We start from the raw sequence: 21141 nt of genomic DNA, 5'->3' as shown, positions 1-21141 counted from the left end.
TCTAAATCTATGGAATCATAGAATTTGACGGTAGATAGGAGTCATTCCTTAATCAGTCATAGATCTCATCTTAACTTCAACATAACCATATGCCTAACCCATGAATATTAAACTATCCTTTCTGCTGGAAGACCGTTCCACTCATCTACCACTCTCTACATTTAGCGGCTCGCTGCCGCTTAATGAATGCTCGTTAAGTAGGGAAATAACTCTAGCCACAATAGTAAATATTGTGAGTAAAATTTTGTTCTTCACATGCTCCTATGCGTTTAGCACCGTTGGAAGGCGATCTACTCGCGCATGCGTACTCAACCAGTGCACCCTTACCCCGACTGACATGCGTCAGGATTTCGCAGGCACTCACTTTGCACATGCGCTTTTTGTGTGGTAGGCGTCTCCCTACGCACGTACCTACCCCACCGGCTCCTGGGCGTCCTTTTGACGCATGCGCGCATAGTTTGTGCGACGAGCTCCTGAACAGGAAGGGAAGAGCGGTTAGGTGCACACTCAGGGGCCATATGCGGCTCGCCGGCCGCGGACTGACGGTCACGGCCTAGAGTGACAGGTGTTCGTGAGGGCTGAAAGGGGTGAAACCATGTATTTTTTAAGTGGGTGGCCCAAGAAACTGCTGTGCCCTCTGAAAAGCCTGGAGAAACCCTTTCACATCCAGTCAGACTCGCAGAGGATCTATTTCTCAGTGTTGTCGCAGACCCAGCTCAGTATTTGGTACAGCAGGGTGAGTATCGGAAGGCTTTCGTGTCTACATAACAGGACCGGGTGTTGTGGAGAAAAGTGAGGGGCATCAATGTGCAGGTTTCCTCTGTAGCTGCTGCGCGGACTGCAACTCCCATCACTCTTTTGGCTAGGCGGAGCTGGGAGTTGTAGTCCACCACATCTGGAGGGCCTGTGCTTAATTTGCAGCTGGTAGTTAATGTTCACCTGGCTGTGTATTCTTTTGTTGGAGTGCCTCTTTAAACATTTCCTTTGTGGTTTTCTCGAATATGTTAGGAATGCTTCTTTTCAGATGTCTCCATCTCACAGTCACAGCCTCCGACAGTAATGTCTTTTCAATATTAGGGCAAAATAGGGCACTCATCCGGTTGACGGGAACCCTAAGAAAGAATTAAGGTCTTTGTGTTAAAAACACAATTTTTTTTAACAACTTTTGGCCCTGTATCCTCTCTAGGTGGGTTATTGTCTTCATATTTATAGATTTCTGCGTAATTGACTCCGTTCTGGAAGCGTTTGGTTAATAAAGCCTGTTGTATACAGAAGTTAGATCAACCGTTAAATAATAAACTCGATATAAAAGAATATATGAAAGCAGTGCTTGTCTGTTTTTAGTTATACATTGCCATATGCGAAAATAAAGATGAGCGCGGCCATATAATTACTCAAAAACTGTGCTGCCTTTGAGAAGCGGCATAATGATCTGTGAACTAGCCGTTGACTCGTAGCGGTTATGCCCTCGGCACCTTTATCATGGCATATATATCCTGTTATCTTGTGTTGTCTTTTGTCTTTCAGCGCTGCCTTCAGTGTAAAACTACAATTACTGGTAGAAATTTTAGGCTTAGATATATATTGGATAAGCTCTAAGGACAAATGAGCACAGGATAATACTTATATAGGATGATGCTGGGTATTAGAGCGCCAGATGCTATACAGTGATAGACTGATTTTGTATCTTGTTGACTGTGAATGCAGGGTATTTACTAATAAATGCCTGTCTGGCAACAATTGCTGATGTTGCTGATGCGACACACAAGCGATGTGGCAGGTTTTGGCTTTTTCTAGAAGTACTTGTAAATTACTCTGAGGCCGGGAAGGGTCTGAAATTCAATACTCTTTGCACGGGGAGAATCCCCACAGGATTTCCAAATGGGAAGGATCCCCCCTGAAGGTGGGACCATTTAATTAGACTGGCACACTGACTGCTCTCAGACCATCTGGCGCACGTTCTTACTGACCACTCTTTATTACACACTCAAACCCGCTGACCACTCTCAGCTGTGCTAATGCACTAGGTATGCACGCAAACATACACATCGCGTATCTCAACCACGCACGCACGCACCTACCCAGCCGCCAGACTCGCTCACAGACGCAGTGCTTTGATCGCCTTACCTGGGCACTACTTCTCCGACACTAGGTCGCTTGACCCGGCTGAAAATCAGCTTTCAAAGAACTGGCAGGAAAGTGACCTGGCACTCTGCTATTTCTTAACTAATCCGTACTAAATGGCATTACACTCTTGGTGGTCTTGACTTTATTCTGACTCCAATTTCAGGCACTGCAGAGGTGCGCAACTCCATTCCTCGAGGGCCATGAACAGGCTAGCACAGTGTGTGTCCTGGGTGTTCTTGCCAGAAAACAAGTAGTTTAACCCATTACATCCTTCGAGATATACCGTGGCATCATGGAAATCACTGGGCTGTGATCCCTGCATGATGCATTATTATAAAATCCCGAGTGATGGAGTTCACAAAAGCAGGCTTGCTGGTTGTGCAAAAAAAGATGGAATTATTGTAGAAACAACTCTTGTGTGCCTACCCTGACATATATTGTGTACTGTCCCCTACATGTATTTACAATTACATATACATGATACTTCCTGAGATGGGTAGGGGCTTTTCGTAAAAATATTAAGTTTCTGTTTTTGTTTACCGTAATGGGTTGAACAAGCAAAGGGTAAATTTATGAAGAAGGAAAAGGGTTAATGTCTTTTTATTTGAGATGTTTGTGCTGAAACTGGAGCCTTTTTTTTGCGTCCCCTGAGGTCTGGAGTCATACACTCAGATCTTAAGGCTTTGTTTGGAATGGAATATCTGAAACGGTGATGATTGCACAGTAACGCCTTTTCAAAATTCTGAGTGCCATAGACAGGTGTTTATTATTATTTTATTTTTATTTTTTGTTTTTTTTGTAGCACTAACAGCCTTCTCAAAGTAGAAAGTCGTGAAGATTACTCCTTCACGCTGTGTATCTAAAATGGCAAGATTCTTAATCCTAATGCATCACACCTTCAAGTTTCTATTTAGCAAATAAGCATATTTAATAGATTGATTTCATAGTAACATATAGAGCGACTTAGCACTGATCAATGTAGGAAGCTGTATGCTGCAACCCCCCCCCCCAGTCACCGAACAACAAGCATAATATTTATCTGCGCTGAGAAGCCCTTTTGCCCCTAGAAGATGCCTTTTCAGTGGTTGGTGGCACTGCTCGGCGTAGTCTGAGAAGTTTTGCCTCTCGCTCTTCCGGCAGCTAGCCTGAGTGATCCCGGCTGATTTCTTTGAAAGCACGTCTGCCTGTGCTGTGGTTGTTCTGGTTTCATGAAACCGTGTCTCCGTTTACCATATCGAGAACGTTCTCTGATAACCTCACACCTACTCTCTGACCTCAAGTGAACTCTCAAGCCTTTTACTAATAAAATGTTACAAAAAGCTTACGTGAGGATTCTCGCTGTGGTCCATTGAGCTATTATGCGTGATTTGTGCTAGTTTAGGGGTTTTAGGTTTGTCTGTAGGGAACCATGCACTGATTTGTTTTATTGATAGGTTGTAAAACACAAAGTGTCTTTAATGTGCTAGTCAGAATAAAACATCAAATGCTAATATTATCATAATGTTCTTTTTTTTGGATGTCCACCTTCTGTTATCTTTTGCCATAGAGACTGTTCACGTGTTATGGTTGGGATAACAGAACAGTTTGGTCCAGCACTTGTTCTTGTACCCTTGGCACCATTGTACTGTTGACAAAAGCTATATTGTTGTATAGGTGGATGCAGCTTCCCGTGCGTGTTGTATTCTTACTCAGAGATAATAATATTTCCTTGTCTTGTTTTCCGTTCTGCAGCCCAGCGTATTAATTGCCAGTTACAAGGAATCCGCTAAAGCTGCGGCACAGTTTGGAGCTTATATACAATCAGAATGGAGACCGGACAGCAGCATGATCGTAATTGCAGTAAGTAAACCTTGCACTCTGTGCATCTGCTTTGTTAGTTCCTATGTGCTTCATTTCATTTGTTTGAGGTATTGGTTTGAAAGTAAAATATTTGCTTTAACGAATGTTCATCAAAGCTCTGCTCCTATATCTTAAGAGGAAACGGTTTTCTAGAAGAAAGGGCTGCTAGTGAGCTGAACATTGGTCACATCAAATCTTGGCTAGTAGATAAGCTTGAGACATCTTGTATAAATGGATATGGCTGAAGGTTAAACGAGGAAAGCGCTGTGTGTATGTAATGTACCATCTCCAATATTCAATTAAAGGGGCACTCCAGCCATCAAATGAGCCTTAATGCATGTGATGAATGCATGTGATACCTGTGTGGTCCCTTTTGCAAACGATACAATTTGCTTTCCCTCTTTTTGCCCTTTCTACGCCCTGATACAGCTAGTCATCAAAAAACACAGACAGGACTGGGAATAACTTTTCATCATCAATTGGTTGAATATACCACTATATGGATACAGTGATAAATATGGAAATTCAGTGTAATACAGTTCAAGTCATTGGTTATTTACTTGTCACAGAGCTGGAGGCAGGAATTGTAGTGTGTGTGTGTGTGTGTATATATATATATATATATATATATATATATATATATATATATATTAGGGCTGCAACTAACGATTATTTTAATAATCGATTAATCGGCCGATTATTTTTTCGATTAATCGATTAATCGGATAAAAAAAAACAATATGCAAATTTTTCGTTTATTTAAAAGAATTTAATGAACTGGATGTTAAAAAACAACTTAAAATTTACATTAACATTCTTATTTTGTTATGATGTAATAAAAAACAATATTTTCAAAGTACAAGAACCCAAACACAATATTTATGAAACAAAATAACCCCAAACATTCTGAAAAGAGGTGGACTATTACTGTTCAAGAAACTTTGCCCCAGCACTTTGCACCCAGCACTTTGCACCCAGCACTTTGCACCCAGCACTTTGCACCCAGCACTTTGCACCCAGCCCTGGCACTTTGCACCCAGCACTTTGCACCCAGCCCTGGCACTTTGCCCCAGCCCTGGCACTTTGCATCCAGCACTTTGCACCCAGCATTCAGCACTTTGCACCAGCACTTTGCACCCAGCCCTGGCACTTTGCACCCAGCACTTTGCACCCAGCCCTGGCACTTTGCACCCAGCACTGGCACTTTGCACCCAGCACTTTGCACTGTGCCCCTGCACCCAGTCTCTAACTCTGCCCTGCACCCAGCCCTGCCCCCACATTCTGCCCTGCCCCCACACTCACACTCTGCCCTGCACCCACTCTGCCCTGCACCCACACTCACACCCTGCCCTGCATCCCCACCCCCACTCTGCCCTGCACCCAGTCTCCCACTCTGCTCTGCACCCACACTCACACCCTGCATCCCCACCCCCACTCTGCCCTGCACCCAGTCTCCTGCCCTGCACCCCCCACCCCCACTCTGCCCTGCACCCCCACCCCCACTCTGCCCTGCACCCCCACCCCCACTCTGCCCTGCACCCACACTCACGAACCGCTCTGTGCGAATGGAGCCACTCGCACAGAGCGGTTCGCTCTGTGCGAATGGAGCCACTCGCACAGAGCGGTTCGCTCTGTGCGAATGGAGCCACTCGCACAGAGCGAACCGCTCTGTGCGAATGGAGCCACTCGCACAGAGCGAACCGCTCTGTGCGAATGGAGCCACTCGCACAGAGCGAACCGCTCTGTGCGAATGGAGCCACTCGCACAGAGCGAACCGCTCTGTGCGAATGGAGCCACTCGCACAGAGCGAACCGCTCTGTGCGAATGGAGCCACTCGCACAGAGCGAACCGCTCTGTGCGAATGGAGCCACTCGCACAGAGCGAACCGCTCTGTGCGAATGGAGCCACTCGCACAGAGCGAACCGCTCTGTGCGAGTGGAGCCACTCGCACAGAGCGAACCGCTCTGTGCGAGTGGAGCCACTCGCACAGAGCGAACCGCTCTGTGCGAGTGGCTCCATTCGCACAGAGCGATTCGCTCTGTGCGAGTGGCTCTGTGCGAGAAGAATACTTACCTCCGGAACGCGTCACATCCGTCACGTAGCTAAAAGAAGGCGGAGACTGCAGAGCGTGTAGCAGAAGCGGGGAACGCTCGCGGAGGTAAGTAAAAGGAGCCGAGTGCTCCAACAACGAATTGATCACTCGATTAATCGATAACGGAAATCGTTATCGATGATTTCCGTTATCGATTATTATCGATTTTATCGATTCGTTGTTTCAGCTCTAATATATATATATATATATATATATATATATATATATATATATATATATATATATATATATATATATATATATATATATATATATATATATATATATATATATATGTGTATGTATGTGTTTTGCCCGTAGAGACCCCGGGTCGACTGCTTTCCTTGCTAATCGGGATCTGACAGCACTTTCAAATCCTACGTTCTGTAGAGCTTGGGTTCTTGGCAGCACAAACTGTCTGCAAATGAAGCAAAAGAGCTCGTAGTGATTACAAGCGGTCTGTATAAGGTTAGCCAGAAGGTGGCAAAGCTCATAAGCAAGTGCATTAAAGCTGAAACAAATGTCTCGTTCTTTTCAAGTCGTTTCATAAAAAGTGAAAGCAGCAGTGAAATTCAGAACCATTGTTTTGAAATAACTCACCTGTTAAACGGTGGTCAAGTAATCTTCATAAGAGCTACATCTTATGGTTAATATCATGGGGAAATACAAGCTTTTTTATTCAAAGGATTTCCTTAGTTGGGCATTGGTACATCAATTCAAGCTGTGTGAGTTACATCAATATCATGGTGCATCAGTATTATTATAATAAAAAAGGAAATAAACTGCTGATTATATCAGGTAGGGCTTGCCTGTGTCAGGCCTTCAGACACGTAATCCTAATAATCCCTTTGGCGTTGGGATGTGTTGAGTTCAGCTGGGGTGGCAGTGACTTTTCCACACTTTAAGACTGCATCACTTTATGCTGTCACCAACTTCCTCTGTGTATTATAACTGCCCACAAAATGGGTGTGAAGACAGAGGCCATATACCTTCTCATACAGCTGCATGTAGGTTGCTTATATGCAGGCCTTTTACTCACCTTTTACTCACTAGAAAGTGAGATGCACCACTTTAACAGAAGTTAAAAACATTTACTCTCCCGATGCTAACATCATATTATGTAGACCAGACTCGGTGCTTTTTGCAGGAGGAATGCGCCTGTTAGGATAGAGCGGTTACGGCAGTGAGATGAACGGTTCCCAGAGATCTGGAACTGCCAAAGTGTCATTACAAATTGTCACATGGAGCACTTTATTCAAAGAATGCAATAATCAATCATAGGTCATTTGTGATGTACATTAAACCGTATCGCGCTAAGTGTAATTGAGAATTATGATAGGAGATGATGTTGGACATCTAGTAGCCTGCAATTTGATCGCCTGTCTGCTTCTCTGTTGGGACGTGTGCCAGGAAAATCCAGCCTGCTGTGGGAGTGTTGTCTGTTCCACTTGTAGTCAAATTAGTTGCAAGCTATATTTCTCATTAACATGTGTGCCGCTCCATCATATCTCCATCTGTTTCATGTAGCGGACAATATTATCTGCAGGGTGTATTGAGTTTTATATTCGCTGTATTGCTAATGTAGACTTCTACCATAAGGATCTTGGGTGTTGGAGGTTTCTTGTTTTGGTTAACCATTTCTCAATGCATGATTTTGTATATACCCATTGGTTCGCTAAATAAAATAACGCTGTCCGTTTCCAGAAGATCTCTGCTGTGCGATTCACCTGTCTCATCAATGACAGCATTGATGTATTGTGTTAAGAGGTAGTTCTGCCAACAATCACAATGAGAAGCACTGTTTACTTACCCTGTGCTGCCAGCTGACCACCTTCCACCAGGTTAATGTGACTCTTCCATTGTTATCTTATCAGATATGGAGGTGAAGCTTATTTGGATACTCTTGTCGGTGATTATACAAATATTGTAAATATTTAAAATGTACAATTGGGGGGAACTTCAGGAAATGTATATATAATGATTTTGTGCAGTCTGTAGCAGACAGGGTATTGTTTATATTATGTCTGCTAGAGACCATGATTTGAATTCCAACTATATTCTGGTCTGCCCTAAACAGAAAGCTAGCAGCTAGAGAATTTTTTTTTTTACTTAATTCAGATCTGTTTGATCTTTGTGGATATATCTAGACTTCTGTTATCTGTCATAGAATTTCATTTGAGGTTTGAAACCCGTTTCTGTGCAGGCTTCTGAGAACTCATTGAAGGTGGCAGAGACAACAGGGGTGGTCTGTAAATGTTCTTGTGATGCAGTCCCTGAAAGAGCACAATCACGCCAAAAAATGGCACATATGATGCATAAGTATTTATTTGTGCCTTTTTGCACGCCAAAAATTCTACAAATTAAACTGAGGCGTCAAATCTGCCGGGACCGTGTCCATGGTGGACGTGTGCTTGGGTTCTTACAGCTGATCCTGACATGCTATTACCGTTACTATAAATGTAACTGTGTGATTTTCTCAGGCAGCGTAATTACATATTACAGTGTTTGAGTTGGTCAGTATAACCGCTTTTAAAATGATTTTTATATAATATATATATATACAGCACAGCTTCAAGGAACTAAGTGCATTTCTATGAGAGGTGTAAACAGGGTTGTTTGTTTCTGAATTGCCAAAAGCTGCTTGTACAATGGAGGTCTTCCTGGGTTCGTTTTACGAGGTAAAATGTGTGACGTGCTTTGGCCAGAAGTACCGAGGCTAAACTCAAGGAGCAGAAAATGGAAGGTCTCAGATTTCTTTTCCAGAGCTGGCTTCCTGTTTTTCAGCAAAAGAGCCAAGAAAAAGAACCTTTAAACAGACTTCTCAAACTATTTCATAGCCACAGATTTCTTTTTTTATTATTATTATTTCTTTAGCACAGATGGAACCTCTGTGTTCACATTCAAACACTTTGAAAGCTCACCAGGCCATAATTGGGATCATAAACCAGTAGGAGGAAAAGGACTGACAAGGTCATAGAGTGCAGGACCTCGCAGCTACATTATCATGTTTTAATGACTTTATATTTTTTTTTTCTCAATGTTAATATTTTTCTCTTAGGAAAAAGCTGTGATTCAAGGATTATTTCTTTTGTATAGTGCCATGTTAAATATTAACCATATGTTGGCCACGTGCACTAAACCTGATTATTAATAGACTTTAATGCATGGACATGATAATAAGTTTGTAACTCGCACTCTGACCCGGTGCAGGAGAGGAGATGGAAATCAACTTTACTGTAAGCCACTTTCACCGTGGCTTTACTACTCCTTTTTAAAGCGAGTTTTGCTGAACCGTGCTGTGCCCGAGCATTACGTGACAATCTGTAATTCCATTAAGGTCTTTGATACACAGACGTGTTAAGTGGTTTAACATACTTATACCATGTGTTGTTACAGAATGCAGCTCAGTGAACGTTGCTGCCGTAACCTTTTATAACGTCGTGGTACAATTATGTAAACCCGAATAAGAAAAAAACATAGCTTGTGGCCTAGCCTAGACCACATACGCTCTTAAACGGAACAGTACATTATCTCCTCTGCAGCACAACATATAAGTATAAGAGAACTTTCCTCTTCAGATTTTAATTTGAGACAGAGGGAGGAATTTAGGAACATTTGACCATGTGCGTTATGCTTGAGTTATTTCACTCTTTGCACTGCTCACTTTGTAAATGGTACTGAATTTGGTATCATTCATGAAGGCAATCAGTCCAATGTGCTGATCATTGTCTGCTTCAGTAAAGACCTGGGTTTCCTGGTCCAATCATTTCAGTCAAATTACCTATGGTTAAACAATGATTAACATCTGAAGAGGTGAAGGTTTCAACATACCCTATGGTCTGTTTATTGTATTATCAAATAAAAAATAAAAATCAGAGATTTTTCTCTTTAAAATCAGTATGGGCTCTTCTTAGATGCCATATGTGGACCTCCTTGCTCATGGCCTAGAGGGATACCAACCATACCTCAGTGATGGTACCCCGAAGAGGTGGAAGTATATGTTTGGGTTCGGCTGTTAACACTTGATTTGATAACTGGACTACCCTTATGTGTGGACATAAGTCTTATAGCTGATGGCCATCCCCCCCACTCCTGAAATGGGAGGACAACATGTAGGGCAGGCCATTTAAGTGCCTTTTGTTCATCTGAACTAAGAAACTGGTATGTAGTTCAAGACTATAGAAGTACTTTGACCACCTCTAAGCTCAGAGATGGTCAGCTAGTATAATGTTTTACCTATACACTGGCTAGCAGTGGATGGCACAGATTATGGGTAAAATATTGGCTTACGTTTAAGGAAATGCCAATGAAGTTAAGGAAATCCTATAAGAAGCCAAAACACATGATCAGAACAGAGCAATCTGCTAACTTGTGGGTGTTTTTTTCCTATTAGCAGCCAGCAAACCTTGTAGATGGTTTGCTTTGGCAGATTGGTATTGTCTTTACACCCGTATTACACAGGCTCGGGGCAATGCCTAGATGTAATTCTTTGGTTAAAGTCAAATAGAGAGTGTACATGAGTTTGGCACAATCTTCTCCACTGGAACTTTAAACCTTTAGGTCTCTACATTCTCTATCCACTTTCTGCAGCCATGACCTCATAATACAGGAATTTAAACATGCCTCTAGGTTTAGCCAAACCCAACCTACTCTCTTTGGCTTTAATACAAACTAGATAATATCCGTATATTGTGATATATTATATCTTGTTTAAAAAGGTTTAATTTTGTGTTGAGAATTGGGTTTACGAGGTAAATGAACCAGGCTTCAGAGACTGTTCTCTCTAATTCTTTCTAGTTTGCATAAGACTTTGACACATCTAATCATCTGTATCGTGTGAAACACGCCGCAGTACTTTCTATAAGAATACATCACTTCAGCTATTTTATTGCTGTACACTAATAGATGCATATTTTCTTTTACTAATATGTATTTGTATTATAAAGTTTGTATGCAGATATTATGAAGCATTTACAACATTTTTCATAATAAAACATTTGTTTCTGTTATTTGTTTCAGTCTACCAATGGGTATATCTTGTTTTTTGACATCGTTCCAGCAGGTGATGACAAGTATCTCTATGAGCCAGTATATCCTAGGTAAGTGTGTGTGTGTGTGTATTTATATAATATATATATATTTTTTTTATTATTATTATTTTTTTATTTTTTAATACTGACCATAAATGTATCGATGTATGGTCTTACTGTTTCACTTTTCCCTCTACAACTGACTAGATTGTAAGCTCCTTTTGTACCAGTTTATTATTGTGTGTGATTTCAAATTATTTTATTGACTCAGCGCTATGGAATCTGCTGGCGCTACATAAAGTAATGTAAGTGGAGCAGTTGTGTATATAATCATGTTTATGTTGTCATATCTAATCAATGATCCGCTTGTCATGAGGATGCCGCCAGCAGTGTCAGAATTAAACACATGTTCAATGGCTTTCAGTAGACATAGAATTGTCAATCAACTTCATGTGCTCTGAACATCAAGGGGAAAGTAAAATACCATTGCACCATTGTTGAGTGGTTCACCATAATGTATTGTAGCTTTTTGAGAGAGAGAGAGAGAGAGAGAGAGAGAGAGAGAGAGAGAGAGAGAGAGAGAGAGAGAGAGAGAGAGAGAGAGAGAGAGAGAGAGAGAGAGAGAGAGAGAGAGAGAGAGAGAGAGAGAGAGAGAGAGATGAGAGAGAGAGAGAGAGAGAGAGAGAGAGAGAGAGAGAGAGAGAGAGATTTCATTTCCAATTAAAGTATGTTGATTTGTGTATTTACAAGTTTGCCAGTCAGCGGTTGCTTTGTGCCAGAGAATAGCACATCCCTCGTAGACCTTCATTATTCACATGGTCCTTGTGGAGGATGAAGTATTAGTTATTTCTCCTGATTGTCATGTTGCAGCAATATAAAGATATAAAAGTATGTTCTATCAAGCTGTATACACATATGAAGACATTGTTATGATCTAATGAAAAGCGCTAAACTCTTTATTGGCCAAACTTTGCCTTTATGTGACTAATTGCCACCCACACTTTATTTCTGGCAAATTAACTAGGGCATTATTTTAAAGATTAATCACTGTAATCAACATAATAAGCATGCTGGGAAAGTCTGTGACTTTAAATATGAGAGATTTGAAGTCTGTTGCAGGTACATAAAAAAAACCCTGTTTTTATCAAAAAGATGAGTTGCCACAATACATAGAATCTCGACAAGTGAGCTATCCCTTAGAGCAGGGGTGCTCAAACTGCGGCCCTCCAGCTGCTGCCGGACTACATCTCCCATACTCCTCAGCCAGCCCCTTAGCTGAAGGAGCATTATGGGAGATGTAGTCCTGCAGCAGCTGGAGGGCCGCAGTTTGAGCACCCCTGCCTTAGAGCATTATTCCCTTCATTGGCTCCTTTGCTTGGCTTTTGGCTTTACAGCCGCAAATACACATTCCCCATGATTTTCATCCAGTTCTCAGGCGTCTGGTCTGTGAGGACTCTTATTTCCATCTCGAGATGTTGCTAGCGGTGTGGGGTCACGTGACATCACATTATACTGAACACCCACCCTTTGGGTATCGATGGGGAAGTGATCCTTGACCTCTAATCGCTTTTATTCAAATGGATGACGCTGATGCCATAACTAGAAAGTTTTATAAGTTAAAGCAGCAGTTAAAATCAAGCAAGCAATTAGCATGGAACATTCTATTGCTTGCTGTGGTGATGGTAACACTTTTATCCCCAGTTTCTCTTTATAAATACCCCATTATTTCTGTCTTTTCAAGTAGTATATTTAAATCTAGAATAGAATAGCTTTTTTTTTGTCCTCGTGTTTTGTTGATTTAGTCATATTCTGAGCCACCCAAGGACTTCTCTGGACTTCATTTCTTCAACCGGTTGCCATGAAAACATATAACATTCATTTGAGTCTTCACATTCCTCCCATGTGAAGTTTTTTGTGTAGATATGTTTCTGTTCTCATGAAAGCAGAAAGACTGCATGCTTTAATGTTCCAAGTAGACAGCTTCACGGTGCAGAGATGAAGAATATTTACACAAGCTTGTGTGGCTAAAGTTATTTTTCAACAGAGCTGTGATTTTTGTCCTTACAGGACAACATTTTGCAGGGTTTCTTATTTGGATGACTTGTGTTCCTAGAGGCACTTGAGATGGACAAGATCCAAATGTTGAATTTTAGCTAATGAAAACTTACCATCTGCTAAACTACTCAAAATAGCTATATATATTTTTTTTTAAACCAACTATGCTGTTTGTGTGAAAAGAAACAATTTGCTTTTAACTGCTTCTACAGTGGCCAGGTTTCAGTGGTATCTATGGTGGCTGCTGCCTGGAACGCTTGTGCAGTGGGGGCTCTGGCATGTTGGAGAAGGGGCCCTTGGCCTGAACACACTACTTCATAGTGCTATTCCAGTCACTCTTCTTCTTATCATTGTCCTACCTAGTATCTCTCCGGGTGAAGCCTTGCTTCCTCAGGTCAATTTCTTTTTTCTCTGGACAATGGAGTGAAGGCCATGCCATCTCCCTACTCTCTTCCATCCCACTCCTCACCGACTCACCCAAAGGCTGTCTGGGGCCAACCTTGCCCCTTTAAGAAGCCACTAGAGAAGAGGGTGGGTATAGGGTATCCTACCCTAGAAATTTCCCAGGTATTCCTATACGTGTATAAATAAAAAGGTATTTACATGTTACATTCTTTAACATTTTATAGTTGATGATTGATTTATATAATTCAAATGAACAGCTAATGTTACGCAAAGCGGACCAGAGTTTTGTGTGATATCTAGTAAGCATACATATTGCAAAGCAATTCGGTAAACAGCATTGTACGCTCAGTTGACTGATCTGCATTTCTGATGTGTGAAACCGTTCTGTGGGATGTGATTATAAAATGATCTTGCTATGAGCCAAATCCATTTACGTTTTATGTATTGTGTCACTACAACACCCAACACACTACTCTTGTTACGCAGCCCTGTCTCAGATACCACCAAGTTCACACTTCCCTAATAACTTTTCAATCTGTGTAACTAGAACTTCTCATCTGCTCTGCTTTGGTTTTTTGTTTTTCTTTCTGCCGTCTTATGAATTGAAATGGTAGTTGTAAAGTAACACCAAGCATCATATGCACTTTAATACGCAAGTAATACTTGGCATGTACAGTGATGTGTATACCTTAGGAGCTGCCCTAGGCCCAACCAAGGGCAGCACCTAGGTCGTTTCCTTCTCAGTTGGCATCCTGAATGCATTAAAAGACGCTGCACACCTTCTAAGACATGGAGCACCAGAATACGTCACTGCTAGCTTAATACATTTAATGTTTTTTTTGCCCTGTGCAAATGCATGAAAGAATTTGTCAAAGATCTACAGGGATTCTATGCAGAAAAAGCACTTTTGTTTCAGTGCCTTTACAGTTAAGTAATTTCTCCCCCCCCAATACACACACTGACATACACAAAGGTAAAGAATGCATATTAAAATACGTTGTAATCACTTTAATATGCATTCTTCATTGGGGAGGATGTATGGGATGCTAAACTGTCCCTTAAGGAAGCGCAACTTCATTTAATGCTGTAACTCTAGTTAAAAATGTGAAGATCTGCACCTGAACTGTTTTGATTCTTTGAAAGGCAGGCGTTGAGTTAAAATGGGTACAGCCGTGCTTTCTCATTCAATTGACAAATCACATGACAAACAATCACACTAATTAATGTGGTGGTGCACAAGAGCTTTTCCTAAAGGTTATTTTAGCAGGTTGAACAAGGCATAGTTAAGTGCTCACACAGTAGTTATTAGTAGAATTTAATATGCATTCTTTGGTGAAGCTACATGGGCACTAAATTGGCCCTTTTAATGATTACACGGTGGTATAAGAGATAAGCTTACCCAACGTGGGTGTGAGCAACTTTTTTCCCTATTCTTTAAAAAATGTCATCCTGAGATAAATGGATTTTCTGACCTGCTGTATGATTGACAGCAGGGGAGCTTCTTACCACTGTCTTACTCACATTGAAAATCCACTTTCCAGGGGAAACCTTTTTTGAAAATCTTTCACACCAAAGATTGTTTACACATGTTCAGAGGTTGTCAACCTTGTTTTGTCACCCAGTTCTTCTGGCAGTGCAGCATCTCCGGATTCCTTTATGATGAATACTGTGATCCGTCTGGATCTCAAATCTTTACAGCCATGCCAACAAATTTGACATAAGGATGTCCTGCAAAGCCACCCTTTTAGGTGTTTTAAGACTTACTGAGACGCTAGCTAATGACTAACATATATGTGTGTATGTGTGTGTATATAAAATGTAGAAATAGTGTTTAAATCTTTAGTCGCATTTCTGCCTGCTTGTCATGACTGTAATAATGTGTCAAATTATGGCTCCCAAGGATTGGGTATGACGATTCAGCTACAGAGTAAATGGAGAATTTGGTGCTGGAATATCTACATAGTATTGACATAAATAGCTACATAATGGCACTCATCCCAGTAAAATATGTGCATTAGTCCTACAATTGTATAGCCCTATTAATGAGTCAGAACATTCTCTATTTAAACCTGAATATGCTTCCTAACTAAAAAGGTTTAGCCATAACGGCTAGCTTTTTTCCTGAGGTTTTCAATTTACTGTTTGTCAGTTGCACAGGAACATAAGAGCATACCACCATATATTCAAGAAGTAGAGTTTTGTTGAAGGACGCTTGTCTTTGAGATCTATTTCTGACTGTATGAAAGAGACTACAGTGGGACTGGTAAATGGGATGTGAAACTGTCTGTGCGAGGGGGCATGAAAGCAGTTTGATATAAGTGTTTAGAAATACGTCTCTTGCTTAAAGCACAAGCTCTTGTAAGTAAATCTGCATTTCTAATCACCCTGCTGAGATCACAATCGCCACTTATCTGTTATCGTTTTAGTCGTAAGTGGCGGTAGCTTCTATGTTATCAGACCAAACGGTCGTATTCCTCCCATCATTACAGGAAGTTGTACGATAGATGGAGATAATGATAACTTTCATAGATTTTTGCACCATTTCAATGCTTTTCTTTTAATTTATTTGAACGCAGATTTAAGTGTCTCAGGTTGTTAGGCTCTGCATCACAATCATACACGTTATCGTGTTCACCATTACGCTGAGGATCGCAAGTTAAGAGTCAACTTGTTCTTTGCACATGTGGCCATTCTCTCAGGAAGGCCTAGGGGTGAGCTTACTTTTACCCAGAAACTCTGCGTGTTCTGCTGCTGTATGTGGACTCCAAGTTGATCCAACATGTCGTACTGTTGCACCCAATGCACTTTCAGTGACTGAGTACTTGCATTTAAATATTCTTGGCCTTTATTTCCTTTTGTGGATTAAAAACTGTGAAACTATACACACAATGACTTTTTCTCTTCTGACATTTATGCAGAACTCTGGGGTACCCCCCTCCCGTTATCACAAACCTACAGTACTATGTTCTCTAGATCTACAGGTTATCATGTTGTCCAGTGGCCATGGTCAAAACATAGTGCTTCTTAGCTTGTAAGAGATGTTAGCCAAATGGCTTATGTGGTGTGCACAAGAGCTGTATCACAAACCTACAGGTACCAAACTCCTCTATCTATTGATTCTACTATAAAATGTAACCATATTTCCCATCATAACGCTGAAGGTGCTCTGTGCTGTATGGCACCCATGACAGGACATCTGGTATCCTTTCTAGATGCCCTGCTTGGGTGCTCTTCCTGCCCCACTGATTTTATGATGAGGTCTGACCCATTTTCCAGATAACATGGCAGGATGTGGCCTAAGAAAAAAAACTGCATTTTCTCTTCGAGCAAGATGTCTTGTGGATCCGTAAAAATCTGCATTTTGCATAACACTCTCTAATGCACTACCACACACCTGTAACACACTCACACACGCGCACGCTACTCACTTTCCCTGCAAAGCCTCATCTGGTCTTCAGTTCCTTGCAGGCCATACCGTGGACTCAAGTCTTAAGTATTTTGTAATTTGTGATAAAAATATAAAATACTTACACACCTATGTTTTCTGAAACTCTTGAGTTCCTTTAAAGTTTGGTAAATTCTAAGCTTTAAACATACATAAGCAGAATTAAGCATTTGGCTTGGAGCTACAAAAAAAATAATTCAAGGTTTAACTCCGAGTGGGAAAAGCCTCATGAGCACAAAGGAGTTAAACCGAGTCTGGCATTCCTAAGAGAAAACATACTGGAATGGTTTGTCTGTACATGTCCCGCTGTGAGGCTCTCATCTGTCTCTTGTTGTGGCAAAGAGTATTTTATATCAGGCTCTTGCAGCTTTGCGGTGTATTATTTGCAAGACCGATCAGCATACTTTTCAGATTTCTCCAGAGAACGGTACTTTCGTTGTAACAGGAAAAGCTTGTGAGAAACATGTGCTATGCCTCCTGTAAAACGCATTAGAAAACTGTGCCTAGTAGGGTCAGATTTATTATGCTAATAAAATACTAACCATTGGATCCGAAGCACGCTTCTAGGGGTTTTATTGTAGATCAGGCTTGTGCGTCTTACAGCTCTGTAACGGTGTTTTGGAGATTTAGCGTTCCTGTTACTCCCTGGTACAGGCAGCTTCCAAAGAATAATTCTGAATGTTCCCTGGCAATAGGAAGCCGAAGCCATGGGTCATCCGAATGCGAAGGAAAGGTGGCCGTCCTACACTGTTCTTCTCCAACGCTGCATAAACCGCTTTCAATTGAAACGAAAATGTTCTTACTTTGGGATGTTTTGAGGGTTAGCCTCTGCCTTGAATCCCTGGGGATTGGATAATGTTGGGGGTAGTTGGCGCCGTGGCTTGGGTCTCGGGAGTAGCCAGACAGGAGGGCACTTCCTCACAGGCCCTCGATCAACAGGGGAATCCCACGCACACGTGAGAATTATGTTCAGGAAATAGCACAAAGATGAGTTGTTTCATTGATTTGCCTAGTTACATAGTGGCAGCAGAATAACAAAGGCGGATTTAGATAATAATAAAAAAAAAACCTCCCAGATATTCAGGTACACGTTGGCCCACTTTAAATAGCCGTGAGCGCAGCCTTATGAAAGAACATGTGGTTGTATGGTGTATTGCTTGACAACTGAAACAATTGTGGATGAACAAAGGCCGTGGTCTTTTATTTCGGTTATAACCAAATTTATTTAACAATAACCATTCAAAAACAACTTTGTATCAACAACTTGTTACTGAATCAAATACACACAAACTCTTGCCCAAACCACAGAGTTATCAAATAATTTAATCAAGGCCAACTGCCCCAAAAGCCGTCAGCCTGACACCTATAAAACCCCCCACTTGTTCACTCCCTTTACAGAGAGCAACTTAACCCCAATAAAAGCCACAACAGAAATACATAAAATTCATCTTTTTTTTTTTTTTTTTTTTTTTTTTTTTACATTTTATAAAACATATAAAAAGGGGAAGGGAGGGCGGGCGACAGTTCAGCAGCTCTTCCATGCTGCTCCCCGTGGCACTGCTGAAAACCGCCGCTCACCAGACTCAGAGGTCAGTGTAGTCAGTTAACGCTAGCCAGGGGTAATGAACGGACACCTCAGGGACACACTCTTTTATAGTTAAAATTCCCGCCCAAAGCATAGCGCGAGCGCAACAAAATGCAAAAGCGCGGGCGCACTAAGCGGCGCGAGCTGCCCGTGAGCGCATCTAACACCAAAAGGCGGCAAAACTAAGCGGCGCGAGCACATTCCAGGACATTCCTTACGTGTCCTTTGTTTGACCCTTCACAATTAACCCTTGCCGTTTAATCACCTTCCCCAACAACCACATGTAACCCTGTGCTATTCTCACAGGGTTTCTCTCATTCTAGATAAACACTGCGTTCTTGCCAGGATGAGATGCATGTTGATTATATATGTATGTGAACTGATGGCTGGATATTTGTGCACAATGTTTACATTGAGTTTGGCAAAAGGGCTTCCTTTCTTTTTGTATGTGTTTAGGGCTGCAACTAACGATTATTTTAATAATCGATTAATCGGCCGATTATTTTTTCGATTAATCGATTAATCGGATAAAAAAAACAATATGCAAATTTTTCGTTTATTTAAAAGAATTTAATGAACTGGATGTTAAAAAACAACTTAAAATTTACATTAACATTCTTATTTTGTTATGATGTAATAAAAAACAATATTTTCAAAGTACAAGAACCCAAACACAATATTTATGAAACAAAATAACCCCAAACATTCTGAAAAGAGGTGGACTATTACTGTTCAAGAAACTTTGCCCCAGCACTTTGCACTTTGCACCCAGCACTTTGCACCCAGCACTTTGCACCCAGCACTTTGCACCCAGCACTTTGCACCCAGCCCTGGCACTTTGCACCCAGCACTTTGCCCCAGCCCTGGCACTTTGCATCCAGCACTTTGCACCCAGCATTCAGCACTTTGCACCAGCACTTTGCACTTTGCACCCAGCCCTGGCACTTTGCACCCAGCACTTTGCACCCAGCCCTGGCACTTTGCACCCAGCACTGGCACTTTGCACCCAGCACTTTGCACTGTGCCCCTGCACCCAGTCTCTAACTCTGCCCTGCACCCAGCCCTGCCCCCACATTCTGCCCTGCCCCCACACTCACACTCTGCCCTGCACCCACTCTGCCCTGCACCCACACTCACACCCTGCCCTGCATCCCCACCCCCACTCTGCCCTGCACCCAGTCTCCCACTCTGCTCTGCACCCACACTCACACCCTGCATCCCCACCCCCACTCTGCCCTGCACCCAGTCTCCTGCCCTGCACCCCCCACCCCCACTCTGCCCTGCACCCCCACCCCCACTCTGCCCTGCACCCCCACCCCCACTCTGCCCTGCACCCACACTCACGAACCGCTCTGTGCGAATGGAGCCACTCGCACAGAGCGAACCGCTCTGTGCGAATGGAGCCACTCGCACAGAGCGAACCGCTCTGTGCGAATGGAGCCACTCGCACAGAGCGAACCGCTCTGTGCGAGTGGAGCCACTCGCACAGAGCGAACCGCTCTGTGCGAGTGGAGCCACTCGCACAGAGCGAACCGCTCTGTGCGAGTGGAGCCACTCGCACAGAGCGAACCGCTCTGTGCGAGTGGCTCCATTCGCACAGAGCGATTCGCTCTGTGCGAGTGGCTCTGTGCGATCCGTGCACATAGACATGAAGAATACTTACCTCCGGAACGCGTCACATCCGTCACGTAGCTAAAAGAAGGCGGAGACTGCAGAGCGTGTAGCAGAAGCGGGGAACGCTCGCGGAGGTAAGTAAAAGGAGCCGAGTGCTCCAACAACGAATTGATCACTCGATTAATCGATAACGGAAATCGTTATCGATGATTTCCGTTATCGATTATTATCGATTTTATCGATTCGTTGTTTCAGCTCTATATGTGTTGTACTGTGTACAGGAAAGTGCGTCGTCTGATAACTGAATTTAAATGACTGAGAACAACAATAAACTTTCATACACGCACTTCCCCATTCTTTGCAGCTTTTATTTTTCCATCAGACTCCTTCAGATAAAGTAGGGCGTTTTTTTTGTATTTTTGGTTGCCCACGAAGAGCTTGTCTGTAAGAGCTACGGCTATCCTTACCCCCCTAAGTAAATGCATTAAGACAGGTTTCTTTCCCCTCCTACCGTATGATCCCTGAAGCCTAGATTTGATCAGTACTATGCAAAGCCACGCCGCGGTGTCTTCCAAAAGGAAAAACTGTTATCTGTACTGAAAAGGTTAGCATGGCATCCCAGGGCTGGCCTGCCAAACCTGAGTAGCTGTTGATCTTGGACGGCAGTGGTTGGGTTCGGCTAGGGAGAAGTTGGCTGTGGAAGCACAGCTGCTGCTGATGTGGCAGTACAGGCTGAGCATTCCTTCCTGCCTCTGTTGGCAACACATATTTGTTGTTTAAAGGTCAAAGCAATTCAGACTGGAAAAAAAGGCTGATTTGAGAAATATGGCCGCGTACAAAACAAGTGCCTTCTCTCTGCGCTTCTCAAAGTGACTAGACAGAAATGTCAAAATGCCAGGCAGTGTAAAAGAGAGTGCTCTGATTTGTGTGCGGAGTCAGAGAGCCGTAG

The 21141-nt window shown here is 42.4% G+C and overlaps 1 protein-coding gene across 2 annotated transcripts in view; it reads left to right on the top strand.

Annotated features, from left to right (window-relative positions):
• Positions 1-472: 472 nt before the first annotated feature.
• Positions 473-21141, top strand: part of RIC1 (RIC1 homolog, RAB6A GEF complex partner 1) — a 45276-nt gene continuing 24607 nt past the window's right edge. For both annotated transcript variants that reach the window (XM_053466047.1, XM_053466037.1), the window contains exons 1-3: positions 473-736; positions 3859-3966; positions 11078-11157. In XM_053466047.1, coding sequence (XP_053322022.1) covers positions 596-736; positions 3859-3966; positions 11078-11157 — 329 coding nt within the window. In that variant the 5' untranslated portion in view covers positions 473-595. The remainder of the gene's footprint in view (positions 737-3858; positions 3967-11077; positions 11158-21141) is intronic.

The sequence above is a fragment of the Spea bombifrons genome, chromosome 1 (assembly GCF_027358695.1).
Source record: "Spea bombifrons isolate aSpeBom1 chromosome 1, aSpeBom1.2.pri, whole genome shotgun sequence".
In the NCBI taxonomy this organism is placed as follows: domain Eukaryota; kingdom Metazoa; phylum Chordata; class Amphibia; order Anura; family Pelobatidae; genus Spea; species Spea bombifrons.
This window is presented reverse-complemented; position numbering and strand designations above follow the sequence as displayed.